This window comes from Camelus bactrianus, chromosome 12 (genome assembly GCF_048773025.1).
Source record: "Camelus bactrianus isolate YW-2024 breed Bactrian camel chromosome 12, ASM4877302v1, whole genome shotgun sequence".
Lineage (NCBI taxonomy): Eukaryota > Metazoa > Chordata > Mammalia > Artiodactyla > Camelidae > Camelus > Camelus bactrianus.
The window spans coordinates 34,315,339-34,338,818 of NC_133550.1; the positions used below are offsets into that span (position 1 = coordinate 34,315,339).

The 23,480-nt window shown below is 40.6% G+C and overlaps 1 protein-coding gene, 1 long non-coding RNA gene and 1 other non-coding gene across 9 annotated transcripts in view; 1 reads left to right on the top strand and 2 right to left on the bottom strand.

Annotated features, from left to right (window-relative positions):
* Positions 1 to 9,084, bottom strand: part of DRAM1 (DNA damage regulated autophagy modulator 1) — a 109,887-nt gene extending 100,803 nt beyond the window's left edge. For all 6 annotated transcript variants that reach the window (XM_074375171.1, XM_074375170.1, XM_045522493.2 and 3 more), the window contains exon 1: positions 8,816 to 9,084. In XM_074375171.1, the coding sequence (XP_074231272.1) occupies positions 8,816 to 8,946 (131 nt within the window). In that variant the 5' untranslated portion in view covers positions 8,947 to 9,084. The remainder of the gene's footprint in view (positions 1 to 8,815) is intronic.
* On the bottom strand, positions 27 to 189 carry LOC123619010 (U1 spliceosomal RNA). Its single transcript, XR_006727526.1, has one exon. It is a non-coding gene; the product is annotated as a U1 spliceosomal RNA (small nuclear RNA).
* Positions 9,085 to 9,350: 266 nt separating the features above from the next.
* Positions 9,351 to 20,096, top strand: LOC123619008 (uncharacterized). 2 transcript variants are annotated; one of them, XR_012510707.1, is made up of 4 exons: positions 9,351 to 10,005; positions 11,531 to 11,682; positions 12,716 to 12,857; positions 14,348 to 20,096. It is a non-coding gene; the product is annotated as an uncharacterized LOC123619008 (long non-coding RNA). The 2 variants fall into 2 exon arrangements; XR_006727523.2 differs by lacking the exon at positions 11,531 to 11,682.
* The last annotated feature ends 3,384 nt before the right edge of the window (positions 20,097 to 23,480 follow it).

Sequence of the window (23,480 nt, forward strand, 5' to 3'; positions counted from 1 at the left end):
CTACAGCAACTTTTTTTTTTTTTCTTTAGGGGAAAGTGCGAATGCAGTCCCCCAATACCACAAATGATTCAGTCAAGTTTCCCACATTGGGGAAATCGCAGGGGTCAGCACATCCAGAGTTCAATGGATAAGCCTTGCCCTGGGAAAACCACCTTAGTGATCATGTTATCTCCTCTACCAGGCAAGTATGCAACTATCTTTTTTATTGAAGTATAGTTGATATACAATATTATAGTCAACTGTTTGAAACATAAAAAGAATTCCTTAGCCATAAATGCAAACAATTTGCTCTTTTCTCACTCTATCCACATGAAATCGCCCTCTGTCAATCCAAGCTCCCTCTTTGTTCACTCATACAACATTATTAAAATATTGTTAAGCACCTCCTGTGTGTTGGGAACTGTGCTAAGTGATGATACAAGATGACAAGATACTTCACAACCTTCAAGAAGTGTAGTATCTAACAAAAGATTCCTTGATTCAACATATAGTTACTGATTGCCTTCTATGTAACAGGCAATTTTGTAGGCAAGGTGAAGCCAATGGTAAGTAAAACAGAAAAAGCTCCTTCTCTGTGGAATTACATTCCTGTAGGGGCCAATAGAAGTAGTCTGGGAGTGATGAATGCTGTGAGGAAAAGGAAAGCTGGATAAGACGACAGAGAGAGATAGGTGAGCCGCCCACTCAAGACTGAGTAGTCTGGGAAGGGTGCTTGAACAGAGAGGACTAAATGAAGTGGAATATTTGGGCCAGGAAAATTACAAGCAGAGGGAAGAGCCAAGTCAAAGGCCAGAAGGTGGCAATATATTAAAAAAAAACTGCAAGGAAGGAGGCGTGGCTGGAGGAGAGTAAGCAAGGACCTGTGTGCACAGATGGGAGGGTTCATGGAGAGTCTCCCAGGTCATGGCAAGGATTCTGAGTGTTACTGTAAGTAGGATGGGAAGCCGCTGAGGACTGAGAGCAGGGAAGTGATATGAAGTTGATTGATGATTTTAAAGGATGTTGCAAAAAGACTGTGGAGAGGCAGGCATGGACCAGGGAGACTTAGGAAGCTATTTCAGTAGTTTATCAAGAGATGACAGTAGCTTGAACCAGATGGTAATGAAGAGGGAAGCATAAGAGGTCAGATTTCAACTTTTTTTTTTTGGAGTCTGTAGAAAACAATCCCTTCTTGGACTACAGCTGCTAACATTAAAAAAGGAAAAAAAATTAACATATTCTCTGTTCTTACACTTGGCCAGGTACATCTTATTTGGTCTTCACAACATTATAAGGAAAGTACTTATTATGATCATCTTAAAGGTGAGGACACTGAGTCTTAGAAAAGTAACTTGTCCAAGGTCACAGAGATAGTAAATGGTATAAAAAATAAAATAGTATAAAAAACCATCCATCTAGAGCTGTCAGTGGACACAATTTAGAACTCATTTCTGTTGTGCTGTATTATATTTCTTTTTATGATAACATATCTCTTCCATGTGAGTTTACAGAACTGTGTTATCTACAACTGGGTCTGCACCAGCAATCCCTTCTGGAGCCATTGGTAAGTTGTCCTTGGTATGCAGTAAGTCTACAATGCATGTTCTTGATGGACTGAAATGCAATTACTGTCAGGGAAAGAGGACTCTTCAATGGAGCACTCCTTTTTTTAAGTTGAAATTGAGCACTTATGTTTAAAAGTTGTCAGCCCTGCATTAATCAAGACTTTTGAGCAATATTGTACTGCCCTTTTAAAAGTAGGAATAGCAGGAAAAAACCATTTAACTCAGTGGAAAAAAAAAAGAATCCTATGTAATCAAATGACAGTGGAAATTTTAAATTAAACAGAGGAGAACTTGAATGTATTTACAGTTGACTCAAGCCAAACAACACTACATCAATCACTTCAAACTTTGGAGCTGCAAAAATTGGGGATCTTCCACTTTCTTATTACGCTTTCCTTAGAATTATCTAATTTGGGCAAAGCTTTTTTGAAGCAAATGTCAAACTACAAAATTATTATTTCAAGGATGATACTGTTCTAGCAGAAAGTTTTACATGGCATGCCTACCTTTTCATTCTTATGATACTGTGGCTTAGAGATACTGTAGGTAACAATCGCTGCACTATAGAGACTGAAGAGTCATTAACTACGTGTCAGAGTATGTGACTCTATACAGAGACACCATTATCTGACTGTTTATTATCCCGGACCCCATTGATACAGCTGAGAAAGGAAGCAAAAGTCACCATTGCCTGAAATTCAATGTAGATAGTAATCAAACAGGTTGGGTTAAGCAGGAAGTCATCAAAAAGTATATGGATACACTGCATACATTCACGTGCTTACTTATTGATGTAGGACAAGGCCATTACATGAGTACCAGTCTCACCGTATGTCTTCCTGGCATACAAGCCACATCTACTGTGAATGATCTCATTCCAGTTTTGATTTCTTTAAAGTGGAGGGATATCTTAAAGACAACTTTGAGGCAATTTGTGCAGAATCCTTCTAGCTTTTTATCAGTTTTTGGTAAATCTTTACATTTGTCATAACCACTACTAAACAGACCACAATTTTGGACAACTTATCTCCTGACTCTTTCCAAAGCATTCAACTGAGTTTTCTTAGCAATTACAGTTCCCTTTTTGCATTCATGGACCAATAGTTCATGTATGTTGAGATAATCACAATTACAGTAGAGAAAATACAACCGGCATAGACACCTTTGGGAACGGACACAGCTGGCATTTGATAAGGGGACAAAGAAAGAAACAGGTGAGAGAAAAGAGCAAGCAGCAAGGGGAGGGGCCCCCTCTGAGAGAGGTTTCCAGGGACCACCAGCTTCCTCAGCGTCTTCTTCAGAGAATGAGGTTATCAGTTAACACAACAAGTTAAGTCGAGGTTAGTTAAGAAAGCTTCTGCTTATTCTCAAACTGATCACTTATAAAATTAGCCCTCAACCAAATGTTCTTTCCTACTTAACACTAGCATCAGATCAATGTGGACTGGTATCTTGATAATACTAATAACAAATGCTTACAGAGAACTTATTATATTCTTGGACCAGGGTGTTAATGAGTTCTAAGTGAGTTCACATGTTAATTTGTAAGGGCGTTCTATTATTGATCCACAGAGATGCAGAAGGAAGTAACTTATCCAAACTCCCACAGCTGGGGCACATGGTGGAGTTGCATTCTAACCAATGTTGCCTGCTCCAAAGTTGTTCCCTTCTCTATCACAGTATGTTCCCTCTTAGTATGATTATCAAATGCTGTAAATATTCAACAGTGTAAGTCAAACTGACTGCAAAGTGAAGGTGCAAATCTGGTAAAACATGGAGAATTGCATGAAGTCAACAGAAAGGATGTTGAATAACAGCTGGAAACACAATGATGTTAATGAACAGTGAACACTGGCAGAATCAGTTAAAAATTGAAGAGAGGCTGACAAGATAATTAAAACAGGTCCATCTGCCATAAATTACCTTAGTATTCACGCAACATTTACCAAGCACCTACTATGTGTCTGGCACTGTCATACATGCTGGGGATGCAGCAGTGAACCCTAAATCTCCACCTTCATGGAACTTGTGTTTTATCTGAGTGATGACAGTAAAAAAGATCAGTATCCTCACACATGGAGTAAGATTGATCATAGCGAAAACTGAAGTCATAAAACATTTCTGCAAAATGAGCCTCTTCCTATCCCCTTTCAAAACACAAATGTAAAATCAAGAACTTTATAACATAATCATAACACTCTATTGGAAAAAGTTTGTACCCTTCCCTTAAAAAATCAGCAACTGAATAATTTTAAGATTTTTGTTCATTCTAAGGATTTTGTCTTTTCATTTGGTTTTGTTCATTATGAGTGTTCACTATAATGAATTTTGTTCATTATAAGCATTAGCACATAGTTGTGATTATAATCTAAATTTTGTGATTGTTAAAGATAAAATAACTTCCCTAATTTTTAGATTCATTTTCAGAGTTAAAGACCCAACCTCTTTTATTTTGTTTACTACACCATTTTGGTCCCCTTTTAAGGTGGCTTAATTCTAGGTGACCCAGTTTTCTGCCATTAATCACTGAGCAGGGTGTGTGGTCATGAGGAGAAACAATGGGAAAGGCCAAAGACAGCAATGGACCCAACTAACACAGCTTGCCCAAATGGTAAGACGAGGCTAGTAAAAAGCAACCATGATGTGCAGAATCGGCAAAACTTTAAAAGGGCCACAGAATATTCTAGAAGCATGAGATCCAAGCCAAAGAGAATATATAAAAGAGAATGGCTTAACAGCTGCCAGAATTTGGTAAGTAAAGTTGTTTCAAGATCACCTGAGGGATTTGGTCATGGAAGAAATATAAGAAACTATAACAAAGCATGATTGTACCTAACAATATGGGTGTAAAAATGTAAAGTAATACTCTGAGGTTGATTTTTATTTGTCCTTGGTTTGACATCCTGGTAACAATAGTTTCATAACACAGAAACATCACTCTGTGCCATTCCCACTTGTTAAATTTGGTGGCTGTTTGAATTCCTATATTTCTAATTTTAATTTTCTGATAGGAAACCCATCCATTTAGCTAAAAATAAATTCATGCAAAAAAATATGCCAAGTTTAGAAGATGTTTCTGTATTATTTTTTTCTTTTTTTAAATGAAGATACTGGAGATTGAACCCAGTACCTCCTGCACGCTAAGCATGCTATTTACCACTGAGCTACACCCACCCCTCTCTGTATTATTTTTTACAGCTGCAAGTAAATCTACAATTATCTTACATACAAATGTATATATTCCCCCTCCCTGCAACCAATAGTAGAATATTTGTTCTGCATCTTGCTTTTTTCCATATAACAGTGTATTGGAAATTTTATACAAAGTATTCTATGTATAGAGAGCGTTCCTTTGAGGTATTCATGGATAAATATATTTATTTAACCAGTCTCCTACTGATGGACATTTGTACTGTTTCCAACCTTTTGTTACCAAAAGCAATTCTATGTGTAAACTTATAGATACATATTTTTGTCTTTTTGATAGATAATGCTAAAGCCCCTCCACAGAGATTGATCGAATCAATTTACATTCCCATCAGCAACATGTGATAGCCTGTTTCCCCAAACTCTCCCCAATAGAATGTGTGATCAAACATTTGGGTTTCTGCCAATCCAACAGATGAAAAGTGAGAGTTAATTTGAATTTTTATTCCGCTCATGAGGTTGAGTGTATTTCCATATGTCTAAGAGCTATTTGCCCATTTATCCAATATACTAAAGAATAACAGTGTTACAAGAAAATATGGGAGTAGGGGGATAGGGTATATAGCTCAGCGGTAGAATGTGTGCTTAGCATGCACAAGGTCCTGGGTTCAATCCCCAGTACCTCCATTAAAAACATTTTTTTAAATAAATAAAAGCCTAATTACTAGCTCCCCCCACCAATTTTTTTTAAAAAAGTATCTGATAAGGGGGCTGAGTTTGAATGTCTTACTGGAGAGGGGTGCTTCCATGGTTCTGGATCTTATTTATAATGCAATGGCTGGTGGTGATCATTTTGTAATACAGAATCACTATGTTGTGCACCAGGAACTAACACTGTGTTGTAGACCAATTATACTTCAAAAACAAACAAACTCACAGGAAAAGAGATCAGATTTGTGGTTACCAGAGGTAGGGATGGGGAGAGTGGGACTTGGATGAAAGCAGTCAAGAGGTACAAACTTCTGGTGGTAAGATAATTAAGTGCTAGGGATGTAAAGTACAACATGAGTAATATAATGAACATTGCTGTGTGTTATGTAAGAAAGTCGTTAAATCCTAAGAGCTCTAACCACAAGGAAAAAAATATCTCCTTTTTTTTTTATTTTTGTATCTACAGGAGATGATGGATGGTCACTAAACTTATCGTGGTACTCATTTCATGATGTGCATAAGTCAAATCATTAAACTTATACAGTGCTGTATGTCATTTATATCTCAACCAAACTGGAAGATAAATAAGTAAATTTTAAAAATGCAATGGTTCCTTTTTGTAACTTTTTTTTATTGAGTTATAGTCATTTTTACAATGTTGTCTCAAATTCCAGTGTAGAGTACAATTTTTCAGTTATACATGAGCATACATATATTCATTGTCACATTTTTTTTTCACTGTGAGCTACAAAAATGCAATGGTTCTTATTTAAAGTGTTCAACATTGTTTAAAAAAAATCACAACATCAGATTGGTTGAACAATGTCTTCATGTAAAAGGGTGCTCACCCTAAACATGTCCAGATCACTGACCACCTTATCAAGCCTTCCCTCAAGGGATCTGCCCTGCCCTAGAGGGAAGAGTAACAATACCCATAGTGAGCACCCAAGAAATATTAATTCAACAAATACTAGCAGCCTTCATGGATCTTACATTCCAGCAAGGGAAGACAGATATTCAACCTAATAAACAAGTAGATCACAAGGCTTGTTAGAAGGTGATAAGTGCTATGGTGAACAATCAGATTGGATGGGGGAAGCACTAGGGTGCCATTTTAAATAAGGCCACCAGAGCAGGCCTCACGGAGATAATACCTGAACAAAGAGGGAGGTAAGGGAGAAAGGCTGGTGATATCTGGAGAAAGAGCATTCTGGCAGAGGAACAGCCAGTGCAAAAGCCAGGAGGAGGCCGTGTGCCTGATGTGCTCAAGACACAGACAGGAAGGAGGCCAAGGAGGCCAGAGGGAAGTGGAGGGAGTGGGAGCAAGGGAGAATAGGAGGCCTGGACAAAGATGAGTTACAGGAGTAAGGCTCAACAGGGCTGGGCCAAATGGACAAATCCGAGAGTTAATCCTGTCACATCCAGATGTCTTGTTCTAATCTATGTCTGGCCCTGGCCTCAATGACTTAGTTTTCTAGGAGGGGCAGAGGCAATCCAGTGCCAGCCACTCAGGTAGTCAGAGAGAGCCGACAGCCTAAAGGCCTCAGGCACGCTTAGGCAAACTGTCATGTGTTTATTGTTTGTAGGCTGAAGACTCCTGGCAACAAGGGGACAATCTCGAGGATTTTACTCCTGTAATTCTGCCTCTTCCTGAAAGCCTCCTTTCCTTACTAAATTTACCACATCTTCCTTGGAATGTCTGTGACTTGAGCATCTCACAAGTGGTTCATCTTGTCAGCTCATTCCCCCATCTTGGAATGTCTTTCATTTTAAGCTCACCTGAGGGTGGTATTAATTGCAGCTACATCAGACACTTCTACAAAGACTACTCTGCCTCTGATCGCCTGGCCAATTTGCTTATCAGTATTTTCTGTCTCTCATCTTCAGATTGGTGACAAACACAGCTACTACTTTCTTAGTAAAGAGCATTACAGGGAGAACTCTTCCTTGTTACACAAGTCTAAGAGGATCTATCCTACTTCGGAATCCAGAGAAGGGAAACAATGGCACTTGGGGCTGAGATGAGCCACGAGACACAAAGCCCAGGTTTCTGCAGGGGCACCAGGTGAGATGGGGAAGCCTGGATGCATGGGACACCTCGTCTTGCATGGGCAAAACCACCACCATTACTACTGTTTTGCTGCTGTGTATTATTCTCCATATTGCTCACTTTCTTGCTTCTTTAAACTCTTGTCCCCTCTTGCTTTACCTTTGTTTCCCCTTCCTCACCTACAAAAGACATTCTAGAACATTGCTCACCAGGCAGAATGGCTGCAGGAGGAAGTGGCCCTACAATCTCTGCAATCATTAAGCAGTTGACTTGGGTGTCACCAACTTTATCATCCCTTTGCCAGACAATACAGATCCGGGGAGTGGAGGGGTGACACCACTTCGATGAGGATGGATCCCTGTTAATGTTTAAGGAATGCTATGGCCATGGGGAAGGCACAGATCTGGGAGCCCTATGAAGAGTATCTGGACTTGTGTCTTGGGGACTGATGAAGTGACCCTCAAGAAAGGTGGGGAACAATGCTTACTGTATAGCACAGGGAAGCATATTTAATATCTTGTAATAACCTAAATGGAAAATAATCTGAAATAGATTTATATATATATATATATAAACTGAATCACTTTGCTGTACACCTGAAACATCGTAAATCAACTATACTTCAATTTAAAAAAAAAGGTGGATGACAAAACTCATGAAAAATGAAATAGTATAATGACAGTACAAAAGATGTCACCCATTGTTGACAATTTGAGGGCACAGTACCCAGAGGGATCTTGGGCAGCTGCATCCAAGAGAGCTTAAATCTGTCTCCCAAAGACCTCGGGGTGGCAGAGTGTTGCTTTTGCCGTAGGACAAATCTGGATGTGTGTTCTGCTTCCACCATTTCCTAGCTGTGACATCAGTGTCACATTGACGATATTTCAACATCTACTTAAGCTTAGTTTTCTTGCAAGGAAAATGAACCAGACAACCACTTTACGAGGATGATCGGAGGATGCTGGTAAACGGAAGTGAAGTATGTTTAGCACACATTTGGATCTGCCTCTTATACACTCAACAAGTGGCATCCATCAGGATCCATCCTTGTTTCAATGTCGCCAAAGAAGCGTCTTTCAGAGATTCTGTTCCATACCCAGTCTGAAAGTTCTACTGTCTATCCTGTACCTGTACCCCTCCTGATGCCACTCTGTTCAGTGCTCAGGGTAAAATCAGGTGCTCAGCTCCTACCTCCTGCCTCCCTGAACATCACGAGCCGCCAGGAGCACCCTCTCCTGGTTGTTGGTCCTCGATCTTTTCGCAGGATGCCCCAGCGGGGTCTGGACCCCTTGCCTCCGCATCAGAGCTCTCCCCTGTGGTGCCTCTGCCCGGTCCCAGTCCTGCCTCCCACCCGGCTCCTCACCTGATGTACGGGAGGAAGGGGTTGACGTGCCCGGAGAGCACAGCGACCACGTAGGAGATGATGAAGGCGGCGGACGACCAGGTCACCAAGAGGAAGGGGACGAAGGCCATTCCCTTCAGAAAGCACAGCATCGCGCTGCCGCGGGGAGGGCGCCGCGCTCCGCGCTGCGGGGAGGCGAGGGCTGCGCACGTGCCGGCCCGCCGGGCTGCGGCCACGGCGCACACAGCCGCGGGCGGCCGGCTGGGAGGCTCCGCGACGGCGGGGCAGGCCCGGCCCGGGAGGGAGGGGAAGCGCGGAGAGCGGAGCGAGGCGGCGGGCGGTGAGGCGGCGGCCCCGGGGTGGGTGGGGCGCGGGCGGCCCGGGCTTGTTGCGAAACAGTGAAGTCACAAAGCGGCGGCCCGGCCGCCGTGCAGGCGCGCGGCGACCTCCCCTCAGACCCGACGCTGGGGCTGCGGGGCCGCGGGGTCCGGCTCCTTTCGCTTTTGGTTCGGCCTCCGGGCTGGGGGCGGCTCCCGGGACGCGCGGGCGAGGATGCCTGCCCGGCCGCCCTGGCTCTTGCTCAACTCCAGAGAAATGGATTAACTCCTCTCGGCCCCACCTTCCCTCAGGGTTTCCGGGGTACCAGGCCTCGAACCCCGACGGCTTCCTCCCCGTGGCCTCGCCGTCCGCCTGGGAACAGCCACCCCATCCCGCCGCGCTGTGGCTGCGGCTCCTGATCCGGCTCCTGGGCTCCGGGCAGAAGTGTTCGGTGAGGTTCGCCAGGCCACGGGGCGTGGATGTGGCACCCACCTGGAGGGTGTCTACCTGAAAACCAAGAGAGTGTAAAGAGGGGGAGTGGCGGAAGCCGGGCCCGGTGGTGCGGGCAGAGGCGCGGGCGGGGTGGAGGCGGGAGAGCACTGAGCTCTGGCTGAGCCTGGACGGCCCCAGTGCTGCCCACAGTTCTGCTTCCCCCACCCCCAAGCCCTACAGCAGACTTTTTGTTTCCTAGAAACTAAGTTTCCCTTTCTTCTCGCACGGATCAGGGTTAGCACAAGCGTAGAGCCACGACCTAAAATGACTAATGGTGACTTGATACAGTTCAAACCCTGCAAAAGGGATTCGTGTTCTGGAGGAGCTTGAAAGCGTGATTTTGAAGTAGAGTCTGCGCCCAAAGTATGTGGCCGAGATCATTGGGTCATTGGAAACCAAAGGTGGGTTTGTTTCAGCCCCGTAAACGTTTCCTGGGTGCCACACCCTGCTAGAAAACAAGATTACAAAGATTAATTGTTCCTTGGGGTCTAGGAAACTGATGTTATCAAAATAAAATACAATTGTACAGAATATTAAATAAATGTATATATATGTATATTAAATACATGTATATTTAATAGAGATCTGCACAGAGCTGAGAGGCAGGTCCCAGTACTCCTATGAAGAACCAGAGAAGTTTTCCTAACGATGATATTAGAGTTTTTGAAGTTTTCTTTGCTCTCCAGGCAAAGAAAAGTGAGACTAGCGTTCCAGTCCAAGGAAACAGCAAGAGAAAATGCATAGATGGCAAATTGCTTGTTTTTCTGGAACTAGAAAAGCAGTGCAGTGTAAGGCAGAGAGGACACATCACCTGAGCCCTGCCAAGAATCTTGTTTGTTTTTGGTTTTGTTAGCGAGGAGAGCAGGAACACGGACAAACTTGTATTTCTGACCACTGTGGCTGGCGGGGGGGAGGGGTGACCATCATATCCAATAAAGCAGAAGCTTTTAATCAAGCTTTAAAAAAAAAATCACAAAAGCTGTCACGCGTATTGAGCCATCGTATGTGTCTACCTAGGTTTCTGTGCTCTGAAAACCCATCCTCTTCCCTCGTCTTCCTTCCTTTCCCCATCCCCGCCCATTTCTCTACTCTACAGCTGATCTGATTTTAAAAAACCCTCCCTGAGGCAGAGGAATTATGACATCAAATGGAATTCATTTGACCACTTTATCTTTCTGCTTTGTGTAATTCCCTTAAGCGATCCAATTGGCTAATCACTTTTAACACCAACATACAAGAGTCGTCTGACTGTAAAGGCAGTAAGAATTTTGTTGTGTAAAAGAAGTATGTGTATGTGTGTATATTTATAATAGGTGTATAAGTGTAACCGTCTATGGGTACATAAGTGTCACGCGCTGAGGAGAAAGCACAGTGCTGCTCTCCCTTGGAAAAGCTTTCCAGGCCATAGATCTTATAACACCCATTACCTGGAATAGCGAAGTTTATATAAGAAATGCAAAAGTCCTGAAAAACAACCTTACTGGTGAAGGAAACCAGGATATGTCACCCTAAAATATGCCTCTTTGACATATTGTTTTGATCTGAAGGCAATTAAGAAGCAAGAAAAGCTCTCCCTACCCTCTGCCTTTCTGTCTAAAGGCAGGATATAAATTTCCTTTACTGGAGGGCGTTCTAGACTCAGACCTAAAGCTGGCATCAGAGGAATCTGCAAACAAATGTCATTTCATTCTTTATCCCCCATATATTAATATTCCCACAGTTTCCCACCCTTGGAAGCCTAGAATCATTTTCCTTTGTCCCGTCATTTCTGTACAGATGTATCGTTTCTCTGTTAAGATACTATATACACCCAAGTTCTAGCCACCTCTTTGAGTTACTCATCCAGGAATTTCTCTCATGTATATTTGAGATATACATCATAATAAACATCTCTTTATTTTTCTCTTCATCTGTTTTTGTTAACAGAGACCCCAGCTGAGGACTTATAAGAGTAGAAGAAAAAAATTTTTTTCTTTCCCGACGTTGGGTACCCTTAGGATATATAGTAAATGTGTGCTTTTCCCCCCTTAAGTTGATTCCCGACTTTCCTTCTGTCAAGGAAGTCACAGTGTCTCAAAGTAAGTGTCTCAGTGGACTGTCCTTTTGAGAATGATTCTTCCTTGGTGACCATTATTTAGTGAAAGGCAGTATGCTTCTGATCTAAATCCTTACATCAGAGCTCAAGTATCATCCCCTTTTTATGGATGAGGAAACCAAAGCTCAAGGTTGTGCTGCTAATGAATAGAGGTGCAGAATTTGAATCTAGATCTAACTCAAAAGACTAACACTAACCGGTGTGCGAGCTCACACTTCTAATTCCTCAAACTCCAGAACTACAGAAGGAAATTCCTTAAAATATATATATAGTTATATTATTTTAAAATTTTTGTATGTATGTGTATTTATGCATGGATGTATTTATGCATTTTGAAAAACATCATATATAATAACATAAACAACTGAGAAGCAGACATAAGTCCCTGCCAAGAGGTCAACGTTCTCAACTTCCCAATTTCTGTTTGGTCCTTTCTCATAGAAATATTCAAAATTAAATTGTAGTTACAAATTTGTAGATTGATTACTTTTATGTATCAAATATCTACTCCATGTTGTTAGTCTTCAAGTTACCACTTTCACTCAGTATTCACCCACTGAATTAATGAACTGTAATTCATTTCACTGCCCTCAATGTTAAACATTTATGATTATCCAGATAGTTCTCTATTTTAAATAACATTCTACAAGCATCTCAGCTTTTTCTGCATTTCTTTTCCTTTAGATAAATCAATTTCATTGATCCCAATAACTGGAGTGGTGCAGTTTCATTACCTATCACCTCCACATCTGCTTTCTTAATGTTATCTACTACAGGAGCTATAAAACACTGTGGTTTTAACTTAATAATTCTTTTTAAAGCTATCAATCCCTTATTTCATTGTTATAAAATAGATCCCTAGTTACCCAGCACAGCATCCATCTTCCCTTTCTCCTTAGTAATAAATTCCCACTTCAGAGTGGACACATTCTGCCCTATACAAAAGGATCAGCTTAATCAGCTTCCCTTGCAGCTAGGGGTGGCCATGTGACTTGTTTCTGACCTATGGCATGTAGGAAGAATCCTAATGTGATATAAGAAGGCTGCTTAAGGGAAGATGGAACCTGATGGAATGGCTGGACTCCAGCAGATGTATTGGAGTACGCAGTAACTGACCTTGAGGAGAGAGGCCATGAGCGAGGATAGTGAAACAAAGAGGTAGGTACATAGTCCCTAATGGCATCATGGAGCTGCTAGGGCAGCCCTGGATTGCCTAACTTTGGGCTTCCTTTATGTGAAAAAGAAATACACTTCCACTTTCTTAAACGCTATTATTTGGGGAGTTTTCTCTACAATGTAGCCACAACTAATATAGTTGAGCCTTGAACAATGTGGGGGCTGAGGACGCCAGCACTACTGCCAGGAGAAAATCTGCATGTAACTTTATAGTTGGCCCTCCATATCTGTGGTTCAGTATCAGTGGGTTCAGCCTGTCTTGGATCATGCAGGACTGCAGCACATATTTATTGGAAAAAATCTGCATATATGTAGACTGGCGCAGTTCAAACCCATGTTGTTCAAGGGTCAACTGCACTTCCTAAATTAGTTGTTTTATTGCATCTCCTTTATGATGTCTCTAAATCCCAGGTACCCAGTTGTTTGATGGGCCATTTTCCTAGAAAATTGAGTATAAATTCAGTTTTCTAAATACCACCTTTGAAATACTTTAATGAATTTTCATAAGTCACCCCTTCACGTATCCCTTTTGTAAATCTGGATTTGCATGTGTTAAATTTGCTTAAAAGCCTTGCTTATTTCTTCTCCTAGGTCATGTTAATTTTACAAACTCAACCTGCAGTCTTTGTGTTCTCCTCTTAAAGTGTGTTTTTACATACCTGGAGTTCCCACTTTAAGACATCATGTTGTTATCCTAGATCAGTTGTGAGACACAGTACTTGAAAAATTCTCTTTAGAAATAATTTTAAGTGTTGAATGATATTTCTCCAAAGATGATTTTGTTTACTTCATGTTGGCACTGAAGACACTTGTTATTTACCATCATCCGGACCTTATTTTAGGGCTTGAGGTTTTCTATGTCCCCCAGATACCTTGCAACCAGACTTAATGGTGTGTATGAGGGCTAGGTATATCTTCTTCACCCTTACTTTGGCCCCACTGCCCTGGCCTCGAGAGCTTAAATCCCCTTTCCCTACTTATAAGGTAGCTGAAAGCCATGTGCAGCAGCCTTTCCTCACTAGCTGATGCGCCTGACCAAATACAGCCCCATAGCTAAGCTCACTCCTCTGGATTTCTTTTTTTTTTTTTTTTTTTTGAGATCTTGGCCCAGTAACTCCACATCCTTTGGTTAAATCTGATGCTTTTAAGATGTTTTCATATTTCCCAAGATTTTTCAGTTATCTGAATTTCCTAGTCCAACATTATTAGAAGCAGAAACTGGAGCCTTGCATTGATACATTTCTTTTATTAGGATAAACTGTCATGTTTTTTGCAAAAGCAACTTTTTAAAATTTATAGTTTCAGTCACTTGTCATTACTCAGCTCTTTAATTACCAGATAAGAGTGTACAAAAATTAGCACTGCTAATTCCATTTCCCTACCATTCTTTACTTATTTTGTATGTTTTTATTCACAGGCAGTAAAAACAAAACAAAACAAAACAAAAAAACCCAATTATTTCTCTTTTCTAGAAGCTGCAGTATCACTTCTTTGTGAATGTGGACTGAACTAGTGAATTGTGAAGACTAGAGTATGGAAAGGAAATAGATACCTTTACAGAGGAGAAATCTGGCAGACACCACCTTAACCAGATGATCAGTTAACATCACCAGTAATAAACTGATATTCTATATATTGATATCATAATATGATATTATGAGAAAGTATTTCACCTCTGTGGTATTTTGCCCAAAGCCCATACCCCAAGTCTAATCATGAGAAAACAAGACAAAGACAAATTGAAGGCCATTCTATAAAATACTTGATTATTACTTTCAAAAGTATCAATGTCATGAGAAACAAGGAATTATTGAGAAACTGTCATAGACTAGAGGGGACAAAGGAAACACGGTATCTAAATGCAATATAGTGTCCCAGACTGGATCCTGGAACAGAAAAAGGACCATGGTGGAAAAACTAGTGAAATCTGAATAAAGCCTATTGCTTAGTTAATGATAATGTGCCAAAGTTAATTTCTTAGTTTTGAAAAATGTACCATGGTTATATAAGGTGTTAATATTAGGAAAAACTGAGTCAAGGTATGCTATCTTTGCAACTTTTCTATAAATCTAAAATTAATCCAAAATGTTTTTTAAAACTCAATAAGATTTCATATTTAAAATCTCATTCTTCATTAGTCACCTTCTGATAACCCTATTACTTTTCTCAATTACATTGTGGAAATAGAAAACATACGTTATGCCTAGATGTTCACCTATAATGAAAGATTCCTGCTCCTTTTCCATTGTCCAGTTCTTGCCAGGAAGCGGTTTCTCAGGCAGGGACTTCATTTCCTCCTGGAAGGATCAGGACTGGTTCCTGCCAGTGGAAGTTGTGAGTCACTTCCCAGTGTGGGTGGTGAAAAAGTGGGTATGCTGCCTTCACTTTCTTCTCCTGTTAGCTGGCTGGATGCCAGTGCCCAGGATGACCTTAGTCACTTGTTATGGATAGAAACAGTCAACCTTTGTCCCTGAACAACTTTGTGCAGCAAAGCATTCCATCCAAACCCCAGTCTCCAGCCATTAAGAAACACTGGTTCTCATAAATGAGAAACTAAAGCCTTTGAGATTTCTGGGTTTATCTGCTACAGCAGATCACATTTCTCAGTATATACATATACTTAACTTGATTCTCCCACCTTGTCTAACTCATCTGAACTGGGCTGACTTCACATGGTATCTCTAGATTCCCAGAGAGGGTCAGGCAGAGATTAACAAACATTGCTATGAACAAAAAATACAGGAGAGCTAAAATCAATAAGAGATGATTGTAATTCAGTACATTTAAAATCAAATCAAAATAGCGTATTTTTCAACAAATGGCAGGGCTGAGGGATCATTCACCCAAGAGGATGTCGCCATCCTTCCTCTTCCAAGAGTCCTCTGAAACAGACAAGCAAATTTATCTGAGTAAATGTGTGTAACCACTGCCCTGAAAAAAACGGCTCACATACTAATGTGTACTATCCCTTTAAAAAGCACCGTGTATATGTTCTACTCTTCCTTTTATGATTCAGAAGAAACTTAAAGCATGCTCTTGGGGTTAGGGGTTAAGTAGAATCTCTTCTCTATAGTCCTCCTTCTGGCAAAGGGTCATTGTCATCATGGGGATGTCATGACGCAGGGTGTTGGTCACCATTCGAAAGGCATATCCCGTGTGTGTGTGTGTGTACAGTGAGCCAATTTTTCTGGTGCCTAAGCTATACTCACTTGTACATAATTAACCTTTAAAGATACAGTGTTTGTTTTCTTTTAGATTGTTCATCTGGCAAAATTTCTTCAGGATATTCTCCTAGGATACCTAGAAAGGGTGCTCTTTCTGCTTTGTTTACTACTCTGTTTCCAGGCTGGGAGCAGTGCTTTGACTTAGGTGCTTAATAAACACTTGCCTAATGTATTCACCTCAGCAGTGACCTTCAGGAAATCTCCCCTGACACTCCCGAGGGCTGACCTCTGCCAATTCTCTGCATCCGGAAGCCTCCTGGGCTACTTCTGTTCCCTACTTCACGATTTAACTTCGCAGCCTACCCACTAGACGCTCAAGTCTGTGAGCAGGAACTGAACCTCCTGTATTTGTATCTCCAATGCAAGCACTATGTTTTGTGCTGGTCAATAACCAGTGTGGTCTGATTGGCTCTTGTGGTTATTAGGATTGCAAGACGCCCATCAGCAATAGCCATCAGGAAATGTTGAAAAGATAAGGGGTTATTACAAGACCTGAAAATCACATAGCCTAGGATGACAAATCACCTGGGGCCACACAGTAAGGTCTAGAGGAAAGAGAGCGAGCGAGCTTGGGCCTGGGTTCTGCTTTTATTGGGGTGGAATAAATTACTGCAATTCTCATAAATATTTTGGAATAATTTTAAATTTATTGAAAAGTTGCAAAGATAGCACAGAGCATGAATCTAAAGCAAGAGAAGAGAAAAAAACCCAAGTAGTCCAAATGGACAGTTACTAAAATCAATCAAGATCTCTAAAACAAAGGATCCTGGCTCTTTATCTAGTAGTCTGTGGTTGGCAATGTGTTAACTTGAGATGGCCATCCCTGGATGCTTCAGCCATCAAAGCTTAAGTCAGGCACTAGCATTAAACAAACAAACAAATAAATAAACAACAAAATATAAAGAAAAAATAATAAAAAATTAAAAAATATTTTAAGTGAAAAAGAAAAAATATCAGTCAGGGCTTGCACTATACACTAGTGCAAAATAAAGTGTTAATAAATGTTTATTGAAAAAATATGTACAGATGAATGCTTGATACTAGTTTAACACTAATACCTAGAGAACCTGGTGTTAATATAACTATACATACCATTAGCACATTAGCATCTCCTAAGAGGCCCTATTAATAGCGTATCACTGAGTACAGAAATCAGAAAGGCTCAGCAAAGGTTTAGAAGTTGTGACTACTCAAAGGGAGAGAAACCAGAGCCCTTTGTGGGAGTGCTACCTGCTCATTACAGGTTACTACAGGTTTGGGCAATGGTACCAGAAACTTCTTCAGTTTCATAATATTTTCTGGCAGATGTTTTTAGGCTACCAGAGGTAAAGAAAAAAGAACATATTTGAGAAATTTGGGGATTTCCATCATGACAATGAGAGTGAGAATTTCTTGAAAATTTTAAGAGGTTAGTTTTTTTTTTCCTTCCCCTTATGAATAGTTTCTAAATTAACTTGCAGACATAGGAACTCATATGATCTGACTTTTTCAGTTTCACTAATCTTAAATTTCTGCTTACTTCAACAGTCCTACATCCTATGTAAGGTTTTCTTATGAGGTGCAGCTCATACTTTAGTTGTCATTGTCTGTGGAAAACATGATGCTCATGTTTACCATGATCTCATGAATTTATTTCTCTGCGCAGTAAAGATATTACCAAAAAGGGGGGAAAGGTTTTGTCAGCTGTTCTGCTTTTGATAGTTGGGCATGAACTGAGCAGGATTTGAAAATGGCTGGGATGGTGACAGAAATGCCAGATCAGCAAGCAGTTGTTTGCTTCCCGCGCATCTGTAAAAAAAGTAATTTTACTGAGGGAGGCATTGCTTTCATAATCCTTTTACTTACTTACTCAATTAATTAATGTTTTATCAAGAAACTAAACATTCAGGATTTGTGGTTAATTCATTCAACAAACATTGAGGATGCACAAGTTGTCAGGCGTTGTGTTTTGTGATTAAGGACACACAAAGAGAACACTCCAGTGCCTGAAATAAAGGTCTCAGTGTGGAAATGAACTTGGTTTGTTTCCGGGATGAAAAGTGCTCCAGGGTGACTGGAACACATGAAGATCAGGCTGGGAGATTCTGGTGATGACGTTGCAAAGGGCTTTGCATCAATACGGTAAGGAGACTGGATATAACCTGGAACCTGCCTTCAAGAAAAAGATGAAAGTTCGTGAGTAGGGTGGTGTCATTGTCAGATTTAGTCTCTGTGTTGAAAATTCCCACAGGACTAGAAATGGCAGTGGAGATTAATGACAGGTGGGTCGTCTTAAGAAATGCTAATAACCTAACCTAAGGCAGTGGACTGTGGAGAAAAGAGATTTGGTGGCCAATTGGATGAGTAGAATAAGGGAGAAAAATTGAAGATGAAAGTTGTTTTCCTGCTTGAGAGGCTCAGTGCCTCTCATGCACTGAGCCAGGGAACAGAAGTATGGAGGATTATGAGTTTGATTTTAGATATAGTAACAGTTTAATAATAATTTAAGATGCTTCTCGGGGGGAGGGTATAGCTCAGTGGTAGAGCACAGGCTTAGCACGCATGAGGGCCTGGGTTCAGTCCCCAGTACTTCCGTTAAATAAACGTAACCACCCCCTACCCCCAATGCTTCTAGGAAACCTAGGTGACGACAACTGCTAGGCTCTTGGAAATTGACTTGGGTGGTATCAGTGGACGGAGTGGCACACTATTAAAATAGGTGAGGTCACCAAGGGAGTCAGTGCTGCAGTGACATCAAGCACAAGGAGAAAAAAGATTGGTTTAGTCAGATTGTCATTGAACATCTCTATAAGAAAAATGTAGAATAGTACAAATAAAATTAGATTGCATTGGACTGAAGAGTCCAATGGCAATAGGCTTAGACTTCCAGTTGCAAGACAATAGGTAGAGAAGTACTCGAATACAAAATGGAAAGATGTTTGCATTTATGGGTAGGACAGAGTCCTATCTGAGGGAGAATTTTAAGACTGATTAGCAGAGGAAGTAAATGGTGAAGCAAGGTCGTCTTGGAGGAGGAGGGAATGAATAGGAGCAAAAGCGTGTTCGATTTTCTGGAATTTTTTGTTTCCCAATCTCAGTCCTGTATTTTCTGTGTCTGCACTTAGGTTGGGCATATCATTCAGGGGTTCTGTCTGTTGCCAAACGCACATTCATGTGCCTGACGCCCTGTGAGGCCAAACAGAACAGGGCCAAGCAAGGAGAATGGGTGGCTCATGCTCAAAACCCCCAATCTCCCCAACGATTTTCGGGGAGAAGTTTTACAGGCAACATTTGGGGTGAGGGCTGCAGAGTGTGTGATTTTCTTCTGGTTAGCTGGCGGTGAGGTAACAGGGCGGTGCTCCAGGACTCCTGTGCTTAGACTGCAGTTGCCATCCTCCCATCTGAGCGGGGGCTTTGGTTCTCACGAAAGAACTCAGATATTGTTGTGTATATTCCTTCAGGAAGAACCGGGACCTGCCCCAAGTCTGCACTATTGTTTCATGACTGCTCCTCCTTTGTTTCTGCATTCCCCTCACTTCCCTGATTAGCAACTGCCGTTTGAATCTGCCCTTTGGTACTCTGGGAAGATCTAGGAGGCTGAAGCCTTTTTTCCTACAAATGAGAAATGAAACGTGGAAAGGAGTTTTACCCTGGAGGGCCCCACAGGAGCCTGCTCGGTTTCATCATCATTTGCAAAATGAAGATTACAACTGTTCTTACTTAATAGGGTTAAATTAATTAATATATTAAAAGTACTTAGAACAGATGAAACAGCAGGACCCTGTGGGGTCCCCTGTTTCTTGTAAGAAATAGGCTTCATTCAGCCTCCTTGACCTTCCCTGAGTTCCAAAGGACAGATTCAAACAGTTCCCTCGAGGAAGGGAGGGAATGCAGAGACAAGGGAGAAACAGCCAAGAAACAACAGTGAATTCCACGTATAAGGGACATCATATGTTATTTGCCTTTCTCTGTCTGACTTAATTCACTTAATATAATCTCTAGGTCCATCCATGTTAAAAAAAAAAAAAGATACAATTTTTACTTACAAACTGGAAATAGACTTTGGGACATAGTAAATAAGTTGTGATTACCAGAGGGGAAAGTGGGGGGGGGGGGCGGAAGGGAGAGAGGGATAAATTAGGAGTTTGGGATTAACAGGCAGGGACACACTACTATCTGTAAAATAGATAAACAACAAGGACTTACTGTATAGCACAAGGAGCTATATTCAACTTCTCATAATGAGCTGTAAGAGAAAAGAATCTGAAAAAAAAATGTGTATATATATATATATATATATATATATATATATATATATATATATATATATATACAACTGAATTGCCTTGCTGTATACCTGAAACTAACATTGCAAATCAAATTCACTTCAATTAAAAATAAGAATAACAAAAAGAAATAATAGTGCAGCTTTGGGGCAGGGTTCTGGTTCCTCCTCAAGGAATATGCATAACAATACCTTTGAGTTCTTCTGCAGGAACTAAGGCCCCACCCCGGTGGAGGATGGCAAATTCAGTCTGAGCACAAGAGTCCTGGAGCATATCCCTGTTATCTCACCACCAGCCAATCAGAAGAAAGTCATAGACTGGCAGCCCTTACTCTAAATTTTGTCTATAAAAACTTTCCCCCGAAAACCATTGGCGAGTTTGGGGTTTTCAGGCATGAGCTGCCTTACTTGGCTCTACTATAAACCTTTCTCTGGTCCAAAAACTGATGTTTCAATTTGTTTGGCTTCATTGTGCATTGGGCACATGAACTTTTGTTCTGTAACACAGTCAGGGATATAGTTAGACACAGAAGAAATAGAGATTTTAATGTTACATTGTTATAATAGTGATAATTGTTTTGTTGTTATAATATTGTTATACTGCTACTAATTATTATTACTATCTTTGTTTTTGTCATTAAGCGGGTAGGTGAGAGGGTCCCTGGAGAAAGAGAACCAGGAATGGCTTTCTTGACATAAGAGAATCCATTTTGGCCTAAGCCATTTTGTGATCTAAGCCACGGTCAGGGAAGAGCAGACCAGGACATCTTCTACAGATGCAGGACACAGATTCCAGCATTGCTGACTTTAGAATCACACCATATCTGCACTGACTCAGTAGCAAAAAATAGGTGCCCTTTGTCCAACTTCTCTCCCCATGTCAGTCCCAGACTAAAACCTTCTGTGAACTCATCTGATTAGGAAAATCTAAATCATTCTTGAAACCCTATTTCCAGGGATGTGCCAGTTATCGGTTGTTGCCTCTCAGCTCCAAATTCATCCCCTCAGAACCAGGCTCTGTGATGATGGACTTGGAGTCTAAGCATTTCTCCTTTGTAGTAATTATGATGTTCAACTTTGCCAGTAGAGGGCGCTAGAGAGATATTGCAGGAGGAAGAAGGCTCTTTACAATTTCAGAGTGGCTTTTGCTTTTTCTTCCACCTGCTGCATGGTGGGTTTAGTGTACAAATGTATGAGGATATAGTGGTGCTCTTCCCCAGCCGTGCACACCCAGACAGCCAAGTTACTATATTGCTATGGTTCCCCTGAAGCAGACACTGTGCCCCAGGTGGGGCACCTGCAGCTGAGCCCCAACTCCCAGTGTGCACCTGTATTCCATGTCAACATTCATGGGATGCAATAAAATTAATACTTAGAGGGAAGCTATAGTTTTGGAACATTTATGAAAAACAATAAACACTGAAAAAATTGAGCTAAGTATTAAATTTGAGAAACTAGTTCAAGAGCAAAGAAGTGATTTCAGACAATAAAAGAAAAAGAAATTACAAAGATAAAGGCATAAGTCAGTGAAATAGAAAACCACAGAAACAGAGAGAATGAGCCAAAGAATAAGCAAAAAAAATATTTAGGGAAAAATTGACAAGATACAAAGAAGCAATACACAAAATGAAACAAACAGTAAATAACAATAAACATAATAGAGATTTTAAAACCAAATGAGTACATTTCTAGAAACACCCCCATACCAAAATGATCCAGATCCAGACTTTCCATAGTGAGTTCTCCAAAATTTTGGTTTGTTGTCCATAACAGTCTAGCTTTCGTTAATACATTGAAATTCAATTCACCAAAACTTCAATAATTCCAACTATGTATCTGGTTATTTTATCAGTGCAAAATATGTACATTCATCTAGTAAATTTTTATCAATTGGCTACTTATTGGCAAGGCACAATGCTAAGAGCAGGGATATAGATATGAATCAGATGGGCAAGTCTCTTGCCTTTATGATGCCTATATTTCATAGATGAGACATACCAAAAAACCAACAAGTAAAAATCAAATAAATAGAATAAAATATGGTCACACTAATGTGAAAACTATGTATATTTGTTTACATATATGTGATATATTTACATTCACAAAAAATTAAACCGTGGGCCATGTTACATTTTGGCTCTTGGGATTCTATCAGAAGCAATGAATTTTCTTAATAATTTTGTTTTATTTGCTATTTTGCAAAAAAACTTAAAAGCTGTCCTGGCTTTTGTTTTTATTTTTGTTTTTGTTTTTAAGAATAAAGAAAGGCATGAATTCACTTAAAACAGACCTATGTTTTATGAACACACACTATATATCCTGAAAGGAGGCAGGGTACAAAATCAAAGTATGTTTCCTGACAACAAGCAAGCCTGAGGCTGAAAAGTGAAAGCATCTTATAATGTGAACATTTTTATCTTTTTACCTAGAGTAAAACAAGGACTCAGCTAAATACAGAGTTTATCAGGAGTTATTTCAACTTTGCTTAATCAACTAGTTAAAGCTCTTTGTTTAGGTTCCATTTTCTTATCAAGCTCCAGGTAAGGCTTTCCAGGTATATCATCTCTGTATTCAACATTTGTGTTTTGTAGGCCCAGGGCAAGAGGCTTTTCTTTATGCAGGACTGTTTACCTTGGTTCACTTTTTATCAAGACTGAACAAAAGAAGACTCAGGTGTTTGGTGTTTTAGGGCCCAAAAGTTAAATTCTCATCTCCTGAGTCTCCAACCCTTTGAGAATATGGTGTAATGGACAGAGGGATGGAGATCAAAGCATCAGTTTTAGTACTGAGAAAGTTAATTGGAGGATGTTGTTTACCTCTTCAGACAAGTGGGCAGCCAGTATTTTATCCCTGAATGAGACAGACTTTCTAGGCCCAAGCCCAGGTGAGCGCACAGGTAGTCCCATTGCAAACCCCTTGAGACTTAAATCCTCTGGGTTTATTCCATTATGTGGTAATGTCCAAATCCCCTCTTCTACCTGAAGGCCCTTCTAGAAATTACCTCATGCCAAAGTAGAAATAACTGACTCCCCCCTTGCATTGGTTCCCTTCCTGTACATCGCGGGACTTGCATCATATCAACTTTTTTGTATTTAGTGGTTTATATGTTTATCTCCC